At 42.3% G+C, this 19787-nt stretch overlaps 1 protein-coding gene across 1 annotated transcript in view; it reads left to right on the forward strand.

Annotated features, from left to right (window-relative positions):
• The window catches only part of UNC13C (unc-13 homolog C), a 435075-nt gene that overhangs the window by 237805 nt on the left and 177483 nt on the right, over window positions 1-19787 (forward strand). The window contains exons 13-16 of the mRNA XM_084752876.1: window positions 514-670; window positions 10500-10568; window positions 12406-12495; window positions 14946-15074. Of these exons, the coding sequence (XP_084609002.1) occupies window positions 514-670; window positions 10500-10568; window positions 12406-12495; window positions 14946-15074 (445 nt within the window). The remainder of the gene's footprint in view (window positions 1-513; window positions 671-10499; window positions 10569-12405; window positions 12496-14945; window positions 15075-19787) is intronic.

A 19787-nucleotide genomic window follows, 5' to 3' on the forward strand; every position in this document is an offset into this window, starting at 1 on the left:
AAGTTGACAGAGGGGACCAGTGTGAGTGAAAGTAGAGCCTCTTATGGCAAAATAGAAGGCAACACCATGGGGTGGTGTTGGGGGGGGAGGCAGACAGAATCAAATGAGCACTTGGGTAGAATGTGCCATTTTAGGCTCTTAAATAATCAAAGACAGGGTTGGGGGAGTGGAAGGTGACCCTGTGCCCTCAGCTGTAGCTCCAGCATTCTGGACTTTGCTGGGAACTGCACCTTGGAGGTGAGCACGCAGCACCCATACAGTTCAAAGAAACTGCCCTTAACCCCCACAAGAAGTCACTTTCTAGTTACTTCACAGGTGTGAGTGCAAAATTTCAAAGAGACTGTTCAGCGTGTCAGCTCTTCCACTCAGAGACAGTAGGAGCCTTTGCTTCTTCTTAGAGAAGTAGTTGAGAAATGACTAATGCTGACGTGAGAAGATGGGCTGGCACGTGAATTAGCTTCCGTTTTAAAAGCGCTGTATGTCTTGCTTTTTTTTTTTTTTTTAACATTTCAGGCACTTTTCATGTCTGTCTTCTAAGTACATGTGCCCGGGTGTCCCTGCAGTCATGAGCGCCCTGCTGGCGAACATCAATGCCTTCTATGCTCACACAACTGTCTCCACTAATGTGCAGGTTTCTGCCTCGGATCGCTTTGCTGCTACCAACTTTGGGGTAAGTATAATTATTTTTGGAACTTGAAATTTTCAAGTAGGCTTAGATTTCCAAGGGACTTTGGACCCTAGATATTCTCTTTCTTCCCATCCTACCCCCATTAAATTATATCTAGTATATAATGAGTCCCCATAACTTAACATGAAAAGAACGCTCTAGGGGGTACCTAGGAGGGAAATGTGACTATTTGACCAAAGAAGACAATGTTCCAGAATCTTATGACCGAGGAACAAGGAGCCTCCTTGAGAGTGTCTTAGTCTAATGTCACATGGCTGAAGGTTTGTTTGAAATAGTTTTAATGGAAGAGCTTTGACTGACAGACTCCTCCTTGATTGAATCTCTGCATCAGGGATAATGTTTTGCACTAGTGGAAGACACATTTTTGTAAGAGTTCCCTGGGGTTTTATAGGATGTGTGGCATGTTTACAGATCAGCGGTTCACTGTGTTAAGCAATGTATGTCCCCGTGCTAATCTGTGTGTGGCGGCTTTCACTGGTGCTCCCTTAAAAGAAAGAGTGGGGGGTCCTTGAATATCTGCACCTACTGAAAGCTGCCTACCTGCAGCACCCAAAGGTATCAGGGCTGCATTGGAAAGTAAAGCACCAGAGGTTCCCGGAGGTTTGTCTGTTATCAATGTCTTCTAGTGAGAAATAAAACTGTTAGTGGGCGAAGTGGAAAGGAAATATGGTAACAGTGGCAGAGATGGACAGATTCCAGAGCTTTCCAGGCACAAAATCAGCAGAGTGGACACAAGTTGGTGTCTTTGAGGATGGAGTTGGTGACAGACTGGGGAGGACACTGGGCAGATGGCAGGAGTCTAGCCAGGGCACCTGGGAAGCATCCGTGAGGGTCGATAACACTCTTGGGCATGTATTCCTAGGCCCTTTTCTTTTTCACAGAGAAGACTAGAATTCAGTGGAGATAGCCCTTCCTAGAACACCACAGTTAGCAACCCCTGCCTTTCCAGTCTCGCCAGTATTTGCAGTCAGGTTCACTGAGGATACGTTTGTTGGCCTATCTTGCTGTAGAGAGTTTGTGTCATATCATAAAAAACAAGTAAAGAATGGCACATAGACTTCTGAAGAACAGCACGCAGAAATGCACAGGTTCCTGGTGGACTTGGGCTCTGTTCTTTGCATATGAGAGGTAGTATGTATGTACATGCATGTAGCATGTGGGACAAATTCCTCAAGGAAGAAGCAAGCACTATTTTAAACAAATAAAAAATAACACAGGTAACAGAGAATAACTTTTGGTCTGTGGATAACAGGTTCCATAATGGCTATTACGAAGTCCCTTCTGTCATATAAACCTGTTTCTCCACCTGCTCAGTGAGGATAATTAGTCCTACTCTGACATTCTTCCAGAATTTGAAGTAAGGATCAGCTGAGATTTAAGAATCCATAATCTAGTATGCAGAACATGAAGATTGTAGAATCCTATGGGATACAAGAGGGTTGTTCCTCCTGGCTAACCTACAGTATAGGCAATGCACTGTCAGCTACTATTGTTAGGTAGACCAACTCTTGTGTGAACTGGGACTAAAAAACATTCTGGAGCCAGTTCAAGAAAACTCTGTGATGGGCAACTCCAGACCAGAGAAGACTTTTGCAATAAAGGCGTCACCTTGGAAACAGAACCTGTTGTCTCGGGACTTTGTCTGTAATGTAAGCCATGCTGTGTTATGAAATGCCCTGCTTCTATTCTGCCCATGTGCACTGTGGAGAACAAGCCAGGCTTGCAGAACACAGAGCCTTTCCACATCCGAGAAGAAGTAGTTACATGATTAACATCCTCCATAAAAGCCACCTGGAGGAAAATTGGATGCCAGGCTCCCTTGCTTTACACTGGCCCAGAGAGAAGAAAACACATCGATTTCAGCACATTTCACGTCTCAGTAACAACATGCTTATAGCAAACTTCATTTTGTAAATCAAATAACATCTTGTAAGATAGAAGCAGGAAAAAAATGAAACATTTGATCAAACTACAACTTGATTAATTGGTGATCAGGCCTGTGGCTGTGTATTTTTCTCTCTCTGTGGACTATAATCCTGTTTCCTAACCAAACATATCAGCTATACTATCTCCTACCTCCACTTTGGTGTCCTGAGTTGTTATTCATCCGACGACTAAAGTAGATACTCAGAGTATTGTGACAGTTTGCAGTCACTCCTTTAACCTTTTTAAAGGTATAACCCAATTTTTTCAAACCTCCAAAACATGATGTATTTGAAAAAAGTTTTCTTCAAACTGGGTTTTGTGATTTCAACATTTTTAAGGCAGAGGCAGTGAATCTCTGAGCTCAAGACCAGCCTAGTCTACATAGAAGTTAGTTCCAGGACAGCCAGGGCTACATAGAGAAATTCTGTCTTGGAAAAAAATAAAACAAAAAGGAAAAGAAAACCAGAGAAAGCTTTCTCGAGCATCTCACACACCCCAGGCAGTTCTCTGCCACCAACCCCATCTCCAGCCCACCCACATGTTCACTGCCTTGCCTACTTGCTCTTCCTGCTTATTTGGCGAGTCCTGTGAGCTACTGTGGCAGCAGCCGGAAGGAAAGAAAGATACATTTTGACTTTTACTCTCTGAGGTTTAGAAAGAAAGATATATTTTGATTTTTACTCTCTGAGGTTTAGACTCTCATGAGAGAATCATGGAAATGTGGAAAGTAAACACAAACTGCTCTCAGATGTACTAAGTCTCACAGAAGTCTATGCAATGTTTACAAATGCTCAGAGTCTAGAGAATAACAAGTGATGCTTGCTCATCGGGAATTGCTAGAAGCCTGAAAAGGCAACGGTGGGTAGTAGCCTAGAATCCCAAGAGGCACCAGGAAAATAACCACAGACTTAGTGAGATGTTTTAGTAAAGACAAGGAAAACGGAAGATACAAAATAAATTGGACAGAGCACATAAGGGTCTGGAGAGATGGCTTGGCAGTTCTCTAGCAGAGGACCCAACTTAGGTGCCCAGTACGAGTTAGATTTTGGGTGTGTCAAACCCACCTGTAACTCCAGCTCCGAGGATATTCCAATGTCTCTGGCCTCTTCAGGTATCGGCATTCACAACCCACACACAAACACACACACGTATATGTACGTATGCATAATCTAAAAATAAAGAAATCTTTTCAAAGTATGCATGAGGCAGTCCATCTACCGCAGAGCAGTAAGACATGGGCACTTAAGAGAGAGGCGGTTAGAAGATTGATACAGGATCACAGGGCGACTTTTACAGACACTAAGATGTTTGGACTGTATGTTTAATATGCAGGGCATGTTGAGATGGGCTTTCTGATGGAGAAGGACCACTGTACAATGAATGCTACAGAGGGAAGCGGTTGACTGGAAGCATCTGACAGAGGTTGTGGTTTGGACCATCTTAGAAACTTTAGGCAGAAAAGCACTCAACAGAAAAGTGTGTGTTTGCAATATCCTCTGAAGGACTCCCATGATAATCCCACATGCCTCGATTTGCAAGAGAAATGACAAGTTTTCATAACATCAGGAATGTAAGGGACAGGGGAATGTCTGTCCTGTCGTATCTTTCCAAAATCGCCATGCTGATAACAAGAGACTGGAAAGCAAGCATCTCTGTAACCTGACTAGTTGCATAAATAAGCCAAGAAGCAAATGGATGGGTGTGGGCTGGCACAGGGCATATCTCATGCCCCCTTTCCAACTAAGGTAGCCAGCACACATACAACAGATAGACAGAAACTAAGATCATTATGGAAACTTGATGGGAAAGACTTGGAGAGCAAAAGCACTGGTGTTGAGTCTCTGAGCTGTAGTAGAATCAAAGAGGAGAGAGAGAGAGGGAGGGAGGGAGGGAGGGAGGGAGGGAGGGAGGGAGGGAGAGAGAGAGAGAGAGAGAGAGAGAGAGAGAGAGAGAGAGAGAGAGAGAGAATGCACATTGTGTGGATGCAGTGCCCAGAGATGCAGAAGAGGATGTCAGATCTCCTAGAGCTGCAGTTCGAGGTGGTTGTGAGCCACCAGCCATGGATGCTGGGAAGCAAACCCTCCAGAAAAGCTACAGATGCCCTTAACCATGGATCCATCTCTCCAGCCCCATCATTGTTTCTTCATTATTTTCTAAATCATTGATGTAGAGAGACACAATATAGTTTTTGTTTGTAAAACTTACATGCTTTACAGGATACCCTTTAAGAAGAACATAAATTTTTCAGTAGGGATTTTGTCGTAAAATTAACATTTATGGCAGGCACCATTAGCAGCACAAACTCCAAGGAAGGGAACTGGGTATTTTCACTCACTGCCTTATACACCACAAGGAACTCTTCTGTGGATTCTGGCTCCATAGTATTTGATCATTTCTTTACATGACAAAAATCCTGAAATATTTTTCATGGGGAAAAAAGATCATTCACTCTTTCACATCAAACCGTAGATCATGACTTTTAAATTCTAACCGGGAGGAGTTTATCTTCACAATTCATTCCTAAGGCCACACATATTTTAATAGGTTTTCCCAGGCTCGGTAAGAACATCTATTACATTTATGTCACAGATGATGTTAGAATAAAATGTGGCCTGTGAAGAACAGACAATGATGATTTTAGTCAAGGCTATTTCAGTAGAGGAGAGAAGAGGCTTCAGTCACTACCCAAGGATTTTCACAGGCTGGTACTAGAGAGAGCGCTGTGGAGGTTATTAAAGGTAGGACAGACCAACCAGTGAGCTATGGCCAGCATGTTGAAGTGCTTTGAGCTTGCAGTTTGCGCTCTCTCTCTCTCTCTCTCTCTCTCTCTCTCTCTCTCTCTCTCTCTCTCTCTCTCTCTCTCTCTCTCTCTGTGTGTGTGTGTGTGTGTGTGTGTGTGTGTCTCAACAAGTGTTGCTCATCTACTTAACTCTGCGAAAGGCTCCTCCTGGCTCAGGGAGGCTGGGACACAGAGGTGATTCTCTCCCAGAGCACTGCAACAGAAAGTGATGGCTTCCAGAATTTTTAGGAAAAACATACATGGATTAGAAAGCTGGAAGGGTTTTTTTAATATTTACATATCAAAGTGGCAGAGAAAGAGTAAACAATTGCAAGGTGTCTAAGCTCCAAGAAAGGAAGCTCCAGAGGCAGAAAGAACCCTATGCAAAGAAAATTCATATAAGAAGAGTCTCATAGCATGGACTAGGGCATGCCAACACTGCGCATGCTTCCCTATGAGGGACCATACAAACACTTGGAACTTAATGAAATATGTTAATTTTGCAAAAAAAATTATTAATATCAATATTAACCTCAAATCAATAAGCAATGAAGAAACATCCCCAGAATATTTTTACATATAAATATAAATTAGATTACAGAAAAAGTACTAAAATTCCTTAAATAGTCTAACAGAAACATTTCCCTTCTCACTGAGCTGTTGGCTTTGATGGATCTGGATGAAATGATTGCCAGCCCATGTCAGGATGTTCTTTATCTTGTTTCTGACGTTCTTTCACAAGCCTGAGATCACATGAGCACATAGGCAGGGTTCTTCCAAGAGGTGCTGAGGTAGGTGAAAGCCCAAAACTTGAGCAGCGTCAGCTTCTGTCTAGGTGCAGCCACACTGTGACCACAACAGTGAGAAGATGGGAAGTGGAGGAAGAAGCTGTGCCTGTGTGGAGGCTGATAACCGCTCCTAACAGGAACTTTTCTTCCCACCATCCCCAGAAGCCTAGGGGACCTTTCTAAATACACACTCATGAAGTAGACACCTCCTCTCCCTCCATTAGCCTTCCATGTCTGCTTATGAGGCCCCGTCCAGCCCACCCGTTAGTATTGTGTGGCCAGTGAGTTAAGAATGATTTCTATGCTTTTAAAAGTTATTTTTAAAATCAAAATATAATTATGATCTTGTGATACATTAAATGTACAGAAAAATTACAATTTTGCTGCTCATCAATAAAGTTTTATTGAGAAGTAACCATGTCCAAAACACTGATACATTATTTAGCCAACCTGTCATACCACAGTGACAGAATCCCCAGCATCAAACACATCTACTCCTAGGTCTCCTCAGATAGCTTGCTGTCCAATGACCTTGGTATTTTAATCACCTAATTAAACCTGAGGTTTGGATAAATGATACTGCGTAGTATTGTTCTCATGATTTACCTACCAGACAAGTATGGCCCTTACCTACTATAAAGGGCTGAATAATGTAACCATTCCCATAGTGGTGCCGTGACACTTGGGAAAAACCTGTTTTAATCACCCCATCTTTTATTTACTCCTCATCATGTCATGTAGATAGCAGGCCCCCTCTGCTGTCTCAAAGGCAATCTCTCTCCCATTAAACAAAAATACGGTAAACAAAATTACATCGCAAGCTGTCCCCGCTGTTTAAAGAATCTCTTTGAAAATTCAATCAACAGAACACTTTTAATTTTGCTTCAGTGGATGTGATTTGGGATTCTCTGACAACAAGCCCTTCGGATTTTTCTTTCCAGTTTTCTTTCTTCCCTGCATGGAAAATTTCCAGCAGAGCCCTGAAAACCAATATGGGTAAAAGAAATAGGAGAGTCGCCTCAGTCAGAATTCTGGTCATTCCCACAAGATGGGAGTTCACAAGCTTAGCTGAATAAACCCTTCTGCCTATAACCTAGGTCTAAGGGCTAGAAACCCTGGGGTAGTGCAGCTCAGGGGTGTAATTTTTAAGTGGGGACAGGGGCCGAGGCAATGGCTCTGTTGATAAAGTGCAAACACTTACCTTGAAAACCCGAGGACCTGAGTTTGATCCTAGATCCCATACAGCTTGTCAAGTGTGATGATGGCCCATGCTGGCAACCCACGGGTGGCGGTTTGAGTGAGAATGGTCCCCATGGACTCATGGTTTTGAAGACTTGGTCTGCAGTTGGTGGAACCGTGTGGGAAGAAGGAGGAGGTTTGGTCTTGTTGGAGGAGATGCGTCACTTGGGGCAGGCTTTGAAGCTTCAAAAACCCACACAATATTCTAGGTTAGTTCTCTCTCTCTCTCTCTCTCTCTCTCTCTCTCTCTCTCTCTCTCTCTCTCTCTCTTTCCCTCCCTCCCTCCCTCCCTCCTCCCCCCTCCCCCTCCCTCCTCCCCCCTCCCCCTCCCTCCCTCCCTCATCGTTGTCTCAGATGTAAGCTCTAAGCTACTGCAACGTCACCATGCCTGTCTGCCTGCTACCACGCTCCCCACCGTGATGATCTGAAATTGTTGCCCCCATAAACTCCTCTATAATTTGCCTTGGTGGTAGTGTCTTAGCACAGCAATAAAAAGACAGTTAAGACCCTCAGCATTAAGGAGGAAGAAACAAGTGGATCCCCGGGGCTCTTGTGAGCCAATCAATCCACTTGGATGCATACCAGACCCTGTCTCAAAAAACTAATAGTGGATGGTGAGGAATGAGAAATGACACCCAAGATTGCCCCCTGGCCCCGACACATACCTGCACACACATGTACTCAAATGTAGATATACACAACCAGAGAGAGAGAGAGAGAGAGAGAGAGAGAGATGGAATTCTAACATTCTAACCACTTTCTTAGCTTCTCACCTTGTAGGCATAAACTAGGCCTTAGCATTTGGTCAATTTCCTCAGATTCACACAGAACAAATGAAAATAAGACTGAAGTCTGCGCTCAATAACAAATTATTTAGCAAACACTAGTAACACGAACAGATCCCACCAAACATTCTTTCTGGGGTCTTTTCAATCAGCAATTGATTGACAAAAGAAAGCCAAGTCCGTCCTCCTTAATAAACTTGGTGCACCTCATTGTCCAAGACTATGCTATCTACATGGCCATCCTCTAAGGAAGTCTGGGAGGGTAAGCATTTCCTTCTAGGCACATTCACCACATGAAATTCTCTTATAGAAAAGCAGTGGAGAATTAGATGCTGGGCAGCAGCCAACTCAGCCAGCCCTGCAGGGTGGAATGGGATCAGTGATTTAGGGCAAGGCACAGTTCAACAGTCAGGTCAGCTGTCTTGATGATTTGTGCCAATCAGAAAGGTCAGGCACAGCTCCCAGAGATGTGACATGAATCGGACTGACTTTTATAGTCACCCGAGTGATTAACTTTACTGTGGCCCTGGACTCTTGTGTTGTAGCAACTCTTTCATCTTTGTTTTGTATTTTGATGGATGGGAGTAGAGCGGGGCAGTAATAAAAAGCAACATAGCTTGCTGCCTCCCCTCCCCTGGAACATGTGGTTGAGACAGTAGCTTTGCTGGACAAAGTGATCTTAGCCTGCTTAACAAACTTCTGGAGCCTTCCGGAAGGCAACACTTCTGTCTTCAGCTTCCATGTTGTCTCCGCAGAAGTTACAGCAAGGGTGATGCTTAACCTTTGTTCACTGATGTGTCATTCTGATGATGGCAATTCACTGAACATTCCGAACTTTTAATTGAGTGAAAAGTCATCAAAACTCTTCAACATATGTTGCTATTCAGCTGTGACTCCATTAAGATCAGTAACTTCAAAGACTTAAGAGTTACATGCCTGTACATCTTCTATTTCCCAAATTAAGGAGATCTTCTGTTTTGCCAATACTCCTCAAAACGTAATTATATATTCATAGACTACTGCTGCAGACAGAAACCTTGGCTCCCTCTCATTCCTGCACCCACTCATTGTTTTATACGTCTATAACAGAACTAAAAGCCAGGACAGAAGTGTGTCTACTACCCACAGTGGTTTTTATTGCAATTGCCAATTTTATACAAGGTAGAATCAGTTGGGAAGGAGTGTCAGAGAGGGGTTGCCCAGATCGGGCTGGCCTGGAGACATGGATGGGAGAGGGGATCTTGATTATATTAACTGATGGGGTAAGACCCAGCATAAAAGCATGCAGCGCCATTCCTTAAATTCGGGTTATGGGCTACGGAAAATAAAATGAAACAAAAAAAGGAGAAAGAAAGCTGAGCATGCACACTCGCTGCTCTTGACTATGGGTGAGGCCAGCTGTTTAGAGTAAATGTTACCTTGACTTTCTTACAGTGATGAACTGCCACCTGCAACCCTTCCTCCATACACAGGTTTTGTCAAATATCCATTTTGTCACATCAACAGGAAACAAAACTAAGCCATCACCTATAGAGTCTGTGTGTGTGTGTGTGTGCAACTTTGCTGTTTCCCACCCCCCTCTTTGTAGTAGATGCATCTGATTCCAACCTTATATTTGTTAACACAACTCTGTCCTCTCCCCAGGCAAATGCTTCTATGAAAAGCACAGTCCTACACTGACACAGCTCCAATGGCAGCAGCAAGAAGTAGAGACTCAATTTTTATAGTATTTGCAGAGATAAATCATAAAATCCTTTAAAGGCAATCAGTCTCTAGATTATTAAGTCTATGCTTGCTTCCCATTGGAAAATGTATTTTTAATTTTTTTGTTTTGTTTTTACGTACACACAAAAGCTGCTTTCATTCCCATGGTTAGAAATTTTTAAATCTGTCATTAATTTTCTGGGAGCCCAGGGTATTGTTTAGGATTAAAACGGGTGAACTGTGTTTTCTTCTGCTTGTACACTGCAGGACATTATATATGAGTCATTATATATAGATACAATGGCGATTCATTTCTCTTCAGAATAACTCCAGACACTCTGGTAGGACAACTGCACCATCTCCTGTCATTCACAGAGAGAGAGTGACTTACCTGAAGAACAGGATGGTGTCAAAGGGCCACGGTTGTATCCTGTGGTTGTGCAGTTCTGTGACCTTGAACAGTGGTTGACATCAGTGCTCCTCGGTCTCTGTAGAACGGGACAGTAACTATTATGGGCAGCTGAGGGGATTGCACTGGGGGTGGTTGATTGCTTATTTCCATCTCTCTGTCTTGTGTTTTCTTGATACAGAGGGAAAAATTCATAAAACTACTGGACCAGTTGCATAACTCTCTACGGATCGACCTGTCAAAGTACAGGGTAGGTACAACATAATTCCCCTTAAGGTATACCACAGCCTTTGCTCTAGGTGATTTCTCGCCATAATGTATCATTACCCATCCTGAGGTGGAGAAGTAAACATGCTGATTTTGAGACTGACACAGTGGAAGCAATCCTCAAAAGATTCCTTGTTTTCTCATATGCTGCATGCAGATAAACTGTAACAATAACAATACTTTGTGTGTGTATAGCTCAGTCTTGGAATTCTTAGTAACCATCTGCTGGAGTGCCCATGAGCTGATTCATCAAGAGAACACAAGGTCCAAGCTCACTTTGCAAACTCATTTTGAAAATTTAGTTTCAAAATGCTATAGTCATAACTGCAGATGCTTTTTTATACCTTATATTTACCCATGGTTTATTTGAATGTTTTCTTAATGATATATATGCATCTGCTACAGTCACTTTAATTGGCCTCCTGATGAATAGATAAATAGTTAGATAGATGAATAGATAAACTGATGGTTGGATGGATGGATGGATGGATGGATGGATAGATAGATAGACAGACAGATATTCGTGTAGGTGACTGAATAGGCATATAGACAGAGAGATGATGGATGGATGGATAGATGGATGGATGGATGGATGGATGGACGGATGGATAATAAATATATGGATAGATGAGTTAATAGATGAAGGATAAATAGATTACACATGATAGATAGATAGATAGATAGATAGATAGATAGATAGATAGATAGATGCCTAGACAGATAATTGCACATTTCTAGAAATTACAAACTGAATTTTATCAAGGTCTAATTGCCTGTTGAAATTAACATAGTCTTAAGAAGACAATCACCACACATGCAAGCCTACCATGGAAGCTAGTTCGGGAAAGAAGAGCCTTGAATACAACTTATTTGCCATCATTTAGGCACTAAGCGCACTCAAGGTCATAAGAAATATCCAGAAGTCAGTTTGGGATTTTCTGATGACTGTAGAAAACCTATGTGAAAACAATCATCAGTTCATAAGATAACTTTCTTAAGGTTAAAACCCTTTGTTCTTTCAAGTATTTTCATAATGGCATTTTGCTTCTCCTCCAGACTTCTTCCTACCTGTGTTTTTTAAGTGGCCTGCCTCAGTAGGGAGACATGTCTGTAATTCATCCTAGTACAGATCTTGGGAGACAACCTTGTTTTCCACATTTAGAAGCTTCCTTGTGGTTAAAAAGTAAATGTTATCACCTGTGCCATACTCAAAGTAATTTTTGAAAATTCCATCTTTGTAAAATGATAAAAAGATTTAAGTATGTATTGATCTCCCTTCTTTGAAAAAGATATTTTATAAGCAGGAATTAACACTGTAAAAAAGATAATATAGTGTACTTTAAAATTCTTTTTCTTTAATGTTGAACAGTTTGATCCACTGATATAAAGAATTTGATCATTTTAATCCCTTCATTTTCCACTTTTCCCACCCTCTCTCTCCTGCTGGCCCACTTCTTATCTTGATTTTGTGTGTGGGACACTGAACTTAATTAGGGTTTCTTGTCTAAGTGTGGGTAAGAGATTATTTACTGGAATGTGGCAGCTCATCACTGGCTACACCTCTGAAGAAAATGGTACCCTGGGGATGAATAAAAGAATATGACTTTCCAAGATGAATAGCAGAATATTTCTAAATCTTATATTTTTCAGAATGTTATGTAACAAAAATTTTAAATTAAGAATACTTTAGAATATTGTTAACTGTTATATGACCTACCTCCTGCTCTTAATTTTTTTTCACAATAACCTTGTTTTATTACTTTCTACACTGGAGGTTTGAAGTCAGCAATGTTACCCATTTCTGTTTCCTATTTAACCAGGAGAACTTTCCAGCCAGCAACAGTGAGAGACTGCAGGACCTGAAGTCCACTGTGGATCTGCTGACCAGCATCACCTTCTTCAGGATGAAGGTGACTCACCTCATTCCCACAGTGTCATGGTGTGACATCAGCATACGTTTGTCCCTTGATAGGGTGTTGCTTTATCCTGCCTCTGACCAGTTGTCTGTGTCCAGCCAGTAACCCTGGGCTACATGACTTTTCCAACATAGGGTCTATTAAAGAAACAAGTTTTCTAGTCACCTTACATAGATAACAGTGGGTCCGAATTAAGTTTGTCTTAAAGGATGCTCTCTCAATGCCTGTACAAGACAGTTTTTTAAAAAGCAAGGAATGTTAGGTGAAAATAGAGCTGCACTGAAGTGTGTTAGCTGAGATTGTTCGCTAACTTTTTACTGTAGAAGAAGAGCTGACTCCTGTTTACCCAGCGGTGCCAGCGCACTAGCGTCAGCCTTGGCAATGCCTGAATGAGAATTGGGCACCTGACTCCTTGGTACAGTTGGCTATAGCCCACCAAACTCTCTGGGCATTTCTGTTTAAGATATATCCCTTCTTTAATACCAAATTCTGGACAGTCATAATTTAAGGCAGTTTACTTATATTAAGCCTTTCAAAGACAATTTGCTAGAATAAAGACTTAATTTTTTTCTCTTTAAAAATAGAGTATTGTGAGAGTTGGTCAGCAAGCAGTGAGACAGCAAATAAGGCAAAACAACATGCCAAACTATTTCTCTCAGTTACCATTAGTTTTTTCACTCGCAGTACTAAAAGAAAAATAGTCTTTTATAATAGATAGCAAACAAATGTATACTATATTGATGGTTGTTAGTTTATTCAATATCGCTTAGCTTAATGTCAAGATCCCTTGGTGACTGTGGTAATAGAATTTATATCTGTTCTGATCTGCTGGTACCCATGTGCAGAGAACGCTAGTGAGCCCTACTCAAGGCTCGCTGGAAAGGCTGACTTCTGACAAGTGGTAGCTGCCACTGCAGGGGGGATGAGGAAGTGAGGTGAGCAGAGGGCCACTCTAGGGACAAGCAGCTACCCATGCCCGCATCCCGGCTGCTAACTGATGAGTCTACTGTTTATTTCACTAGTAAAGGAGGCAAAGGGAGGAGAATGTCCTCAAGCACACAACAGCCTGCCACCCACCCCACTTGTGTTATGTGTACTCTTCCTTCTTCTGTGTTATTGACCGTCAGCTAGAGTCTGTTTTCTAGAAAAGATGGCCTCCTCCACCTTTGCACTTGCTCTCCTTTCTCTTGGGCACTAACATACTGGCCAGATTCCCCCCTGTGCCGCCGAGTCACCAGCTTTCCTCCTCCGACTCTATACTCCCTGTTATCAATTACACTTTTAATTTCTCTAAAACACTGACAAGCTGGAGAGATGGCTCAGCAGTTAAAAAGCACTTCCTGCTCTTCCAGAGGACCTGGGCTCTAATCCTAGCACCCATGTGGTTGCTCACAACCATCTATTCGCCCAGTTCCTAAGGATCTGATGCCCTCTTCTGACCTTTGTAAAAACTGCATACATGTGATGCACAGAATACACTCAGGCAAACACCCATACACATGAATAAATCTATAAAACATGGTTTAGCTCCACTTATCTCAGTTTTATTTTTTTATTTCCTTCTTTGATCTTTTTTTCTTTTGGGGATTATAATTTAATTACAACTTCTTCCTTCCCTTTTTTCCCTCCAAACTGACCCATACACCCTTTCCTCCCATCCTGCTCTCTCTCAAATTCATGGCCTTTTTTTTTTTCCTTCTTTATTTTTTACTACTTTTTATTGGTGTGTGTGTGTGTGTGTGTGTGTGTGTGTGTGTGTGTGTGTGTGTGTGTTCCTAAATATAGACTGTTTGGTACATATAATGCTACCAGTACCTATGTTGTTAGGGCTAATAGATTGGGACTGGGCAACCAACTGCTGTTCTCTTCCCTAGAGAAAGCCACTTCTCCTGTCCCAGCTTTCCTCAGTTGCCATACACACACACACACACACACACACACACACACACACACACACACACATATATATATTTACAGCGGGGCAGTGGTGGCACACGCCTTTAGTTCCAGCACTCAGGAGGCAGAGGCAGGCAGATCTCCAAGTTTGAGGCCAGCCTGGTCTACAGAGTAGCTCCAGGACAACCACAGCTACACAGACAAAAACACTTCTTGAAAAATAACAAGAAGAAGAAAAAAACCATTTTACATTTATTTATTGAGGGGTGAGGTGGGCACATGTGTGGAGGTCAGAGGGCAACTTACAGAACTGTTGCCTTATTCCACTGTGGGGTCCAGGGATTAAATTCAGGTCAGCCTAGACAACAGGACCCCTACCCACTTAGCCATATACGTCCTGCCTCACTTAGGAGGCGTTATTTAACATCAGGCCATGTTATTTAAATGTAGTCAAATCACCCATATGCAGTACTTGAACATAGTTTAGATGGTTTCATGGCTTCGCATCATTCTCCTGTTTTTAAGAAAACGATTGACTTGTCTGTCAGGTGTTGGAGCTGCAGAGCCCCCCGAAGGCCAGTGCGGTGGTGAAGGACTGTGTCAGGGCTTGTCTGGACTCTACATACAAGTACATCTTCGACAATTGCCACGAACTCTACTCTCAGCTAATAGACCCGGTAAGAGGAGACGTGCATCTTCACAAGGGCTGCCATTCTGTTTCCAGCGTCTGTTTCCACACATTTAGAAAAGCAGAGAATGGGGAGGTATGCTCATTTAATTTCACATTAACCACGGGTTTGAGGATTCCCGCCCTGTGTCTTCACATTTGAACATCATTTCCGTACGCCTGAGCTAATTCATTCCTCACAATAGCTTGGCGTGCCGAAGGTAGATACTATCATTCCTGTTTTTCAGGTGCATAATTGCATTTATAAGAATGAAATGTGTTGCTCCAGTTCACAGAGTGGATATCAGCTCCTTTGAGGGAAACCTGACATTAAGCCAGTACGCCACTTTTAGCGGGGGAAGGTACCCTAGTCTCTCCTATTTGTTTTTCTTCTTATAGTCAGCATCTAGAGAAAGAGAAACAAAGCTCTCATTGAAAATCCGGATGCTGTGGCTGGGCATGTAGCTCAGCTGGTAGGCTGCTTGCCTAGCATGCTCAGAGCCAACACTGCATAAAGCTAGCATGGCGGCTCACGCCTGTAAGCCAGACGGTTGGAAGGTCAACTGTTCAAAGTCATTCTTAAGTACATATTATGTTCAAGACTAGTTGGGGTTACATGAGACCTTGTGCCCCCAAAATCAGGAAAATGAGAGGAAAAGGAAAGAAGAAGAAACATTCGGTTGTGGAAACAGCTACATCATATTTAAAGTGTCCTTGAAAACTACTTTTTATGTCCTCTCCTGTACTGTTGTCTAAGCCTTAGACTCCTCTTTTCACCTTCCCAGAGATTAGAGGATCCTTTATCTAATTATTTTACAGAGCTAAAAGTGTAGCTATTACAACAGTGGTATCGCCAAATCTTTAGCAATCAAGGTCACAAGATAAATAATTTGATGGCACAGACTATAATCACCACCAGAGAAAATGGAATTCTGTAAGCTGTGGTCCACCAAGTGATTATCCATGCACAGCATAGCATGTCATATGCCATGGGTATTCTGTGAATGGCAGGGGCCACAGTCCGTATTCTTGTTTGTAAATGTACACAAGTTCAACCCCTGCAGCAGCTGATTTCAGTGTGTGTCCTGATGCTTACATACTAGAAACCAGTGGAGCCAAACCTCATCAGGGTTTTCTCCTGTGTACTTCAGAATTAGGTTATGAAACCAAGACATGCTGCCAGGCACCTGGAAAATCAGAAATCGGTGCAAAAGTATCGCTGATGACAAGTGTTTAAAAACGCACAGCACAGAACGTGATGAAAGTCTCTTAACGTGGCAGTTTTGTTTAAATACAGACCTAAGCTTAAAGGCAAGTGTGAAAGTTGAAATGGTGTTATTAGGATCTCTGAGCCAACTGAACGAGTCTTGCATGACTAAGTGCGATATATTTTATACCTTCATTAACATGAATTGGTTTCTAGAAATAAATAGTATATAGGAATATGTATCTTTAAATGAATAGATTTTTGTACTTATAAGCAGTAATAGCAATGTGAAGGGCATGCTGATGGTGTTGCATGGATAAAGGTAAACTCAGGGTTAGACACTTTCTTAGAAAGGTCTTATGTTCAGAGTCATGTTTTCAGATTTCTTCTGAAGATCCCCATGTCAGGACAGTGTTGAAGAGAAGGCCTGAGATAAACATGCAACAAATTATCAAGTGTCCTACCAAACATATACCTAATCGGTAGGAACCCCTAAGTGGAGTTTTTCTGCACTGTCACTGACAGTTAGCAGAAGTGGGCAGACGACAGTATCCCATGTTCCAATCTTTGCGTGCTATTTTGAGAGAAAACTAAAGAATCATAGAATCTTGGGAAGGAACGGTTTGGTCTCTTTCTCTGGTTTCCTTGCTGCATTCGTTTTTCGGTTTTGGGTTTTTTCTCAAATATTCTACATGGCCCTCTATGGCCATGATCTATTTCCCTACTGTTCGCTCAAATGTCTTATTGAAAAATGCATCCTGCTATATTGCTTTTAAAAAAAGAATCTGTCCTTTAGATTCTGCCTTTGTTTGATTGATTTTTTAAGCAAGAGGGTGGTAAAGATGGCCAAGGAAAAATAATCCAGATTAATAGGAAAATTGCTTCTGAGGTTTTCATCTTTTGTGGGGAAAAGAGTTTAAAACTGTTAGTAAATTTACAGATATACAATGATCCTTTCTTTTTTTTTTTTTTTTTTTTTTTTTTTTTTTTTTTTTTTTTTGGCTTGGTTATGTACCAGATACTGTGAAAATGAGGGAAAGACAAACACAGTCACCACCACTATGGACTTGCTGTCTAGCAAGGGGTCATAATTACACCATTAGCTAAAGGAATGTCAGATACCAGGGAAGGAAACACATGATGTAGTGTTAAAACACACAAAAGGGAGAGCCACGGGACCCCAGAATGTGGGAACAGGTTAACTCACTGCAGCTCCTTCTGGAAGCGTGGCTCCAGGAGGATTGGCGTTAAACATGCACAAGACTAATAAAGCACTGTACTCTGGCCATTCGAGACTGCGGTGTGGAGGTGGAGAGATGGCACATGTCACCCTTGCTGAGAATAGTCACTCGCAACCGTCTGTAATTCCAGTTCCAGGGGATGTAATTCCAGTTCGTGTTGCCTTTTTCTAGCCCCCTTTAACTCTGCATTCACCTGCTGCACATCCATAAACGTAAGCAAATCTTTCTGAAAAGTCACAGCATGGTAGGTCCTACCCATCAAGTTGACACCTGTGAACGGACTCAAGTTATTCATAACCTGCTAAAACTACCTTCGCTAGGTTACCGAACACAGAGAGTTGGCCTAACCCACTCAGCCTTCTAACCTCATTCAGTTTCCCAGAAGCATTTGGTACCTTAGACCATTCCATTCTTCTTCAAATGCTTTTTTCTAAGAGACTGGTCGCCATCTTTACTTCCTTCCGTCTATCTCACCAGCTGTTTCCTTTTGACATTTGGTCACAGCCCTTCACCTCCAAGGACTGTGGATGGCACCACCCTCACCCCACCCCTGCCCAGTACTGTACCTTTTTCTGTAGCTATACATAGTGATTTGGTGCAGAATGCCAAACATCCAGCTGCTCCACAAAATTCCAGATGGAAAACAACGTGTCAAAAATCAGGCATTGGATCCAGGCAAGATAGGATACAGAATCTTGACCATTTCTTTCATTTTTGCAGATAACTCTTATAAGACCTAGATGACAGCAGGTTATCCTGCCTGCCTTGTTCAGCACAGAACCACGTCCCTGCCTTGGCTGGCACTAGAGAGTATCTAGGAGGAACCGATGCTTTCAAAGGAGACCCATTTGAACTCAAATCCAAGTTCCCATCAACTAGAAAGCAACCGAGTCTTGGGCAAATTCTGCTAAGCTTTGATTACTTTGCATTATGAGGAGATAATGTTAATTACGCTCGCTGCCAAAATTGCTGGGAGAGCTACGTGAGGCAGTGAGGTCGTGTTTGTGAGCTTCCTTCCTTGCAGATGCCCAGGAAGTCATCCTGTGATTCAATTCCAGCAGTGCAGTGCCTACTTTGTTTTTGAATTTAAGATGGGGGGCGTGGGACATGCACTGAAAGGTAAGCTTTGGTTCAGGGCTCTCCTAACTAAGCCTGGTGGGTTAGTTACCCAGGAGAACCATTTACAACATACAAAATCCAGTTTTCTGGGCCCACCCAGTCTCCCTCTGAAATGTAAAGGTTGTTACTCCCCCATCTGCTCACAGCGAATCTTTCTGAAACGTGTTCTGTAATTAAGCTTGGCACCGGAGCTCTATCCAGGTCGCCACTTCTGCAAATGTGCCCTGCTGCAGCCTCCTCTCTGGTGCCTCAGCTTCTGGTCACAGCAGCAAGGCCAGCACACAAGGCAAACCACCCCCATTCACTGGGAGCTCTCCTCCACTTCTGCCATCACGGGAGGAAAGCAAACATGAACACCACAGGGTGGTGCATGAAATTATCACAATCCGGGCAGGCTGGAGACCTGGCTCAAGGCTTAAGAGCACTTAGTGCTCTTACAGAGGACTGGGGTCCAGTTTCCATCAGTCACATAAGGAGGCTCAAAACCGCCTGTAAGCACATTCCAGGGGATCTGACGTCCTCTTCTGGCCTCTGCAGACACTGCATTCACACATGCGTGTAACACACACATACATAATTAAAAATAAAAGTAAAATCTTCCAGATCATGATAGTATCTGCCACTTCCTGTGTATCCTTTGAAGATTACTTTTAAATAGATCTCTTATATTTGCATATACACCTCCCTGGTTTATACAAATGGTGGCACACCATGAAATATCATACTGAGCCTTATTTCATTTTCTATGTCTTCGAGACGGTCTGATAATGAATGCACAAGAATATTCTTATACTTTGTATTTGCATAGCATAGCACTGGTTGAACACTTCACAGTTTATTTAACTCTTCCCTCTTGATATAAGTTCATTTTATTTCCTGTTACATTATTGAAAACAATACTGGGAAATCTTATGTAATATATATAATTTTGTGTCTTGTAAAAGAAAGTGAATCTCATAGAATTCTAAGAGATGTGTTTGATTTATGGGAAACAGAGTTAAAATTTTAATAAATGCTAGCAAATTACCTTCCAAAGAGGTTTTAAAGTATTTTAGGCACTGCAGTAATCTATACCAGGATCTTTTCTCTACAGAGTGGCCATAAAAATTTCTATGTTGTCTCCAGCCATCTGGGCAGCTCTAAAAAAATAAATTGC

This window comes from Acomys minous, assembly GCF_964271855.1.
Source record: "Acomys minous genome assembly, chromosome: 13".
In the NCBI taxonomy this organism is placed as follows: Eukaryota; Metazoa; Chordata; class Mammalia; order Rodentia; family Muridae; genus Acomys; species Acomys minous.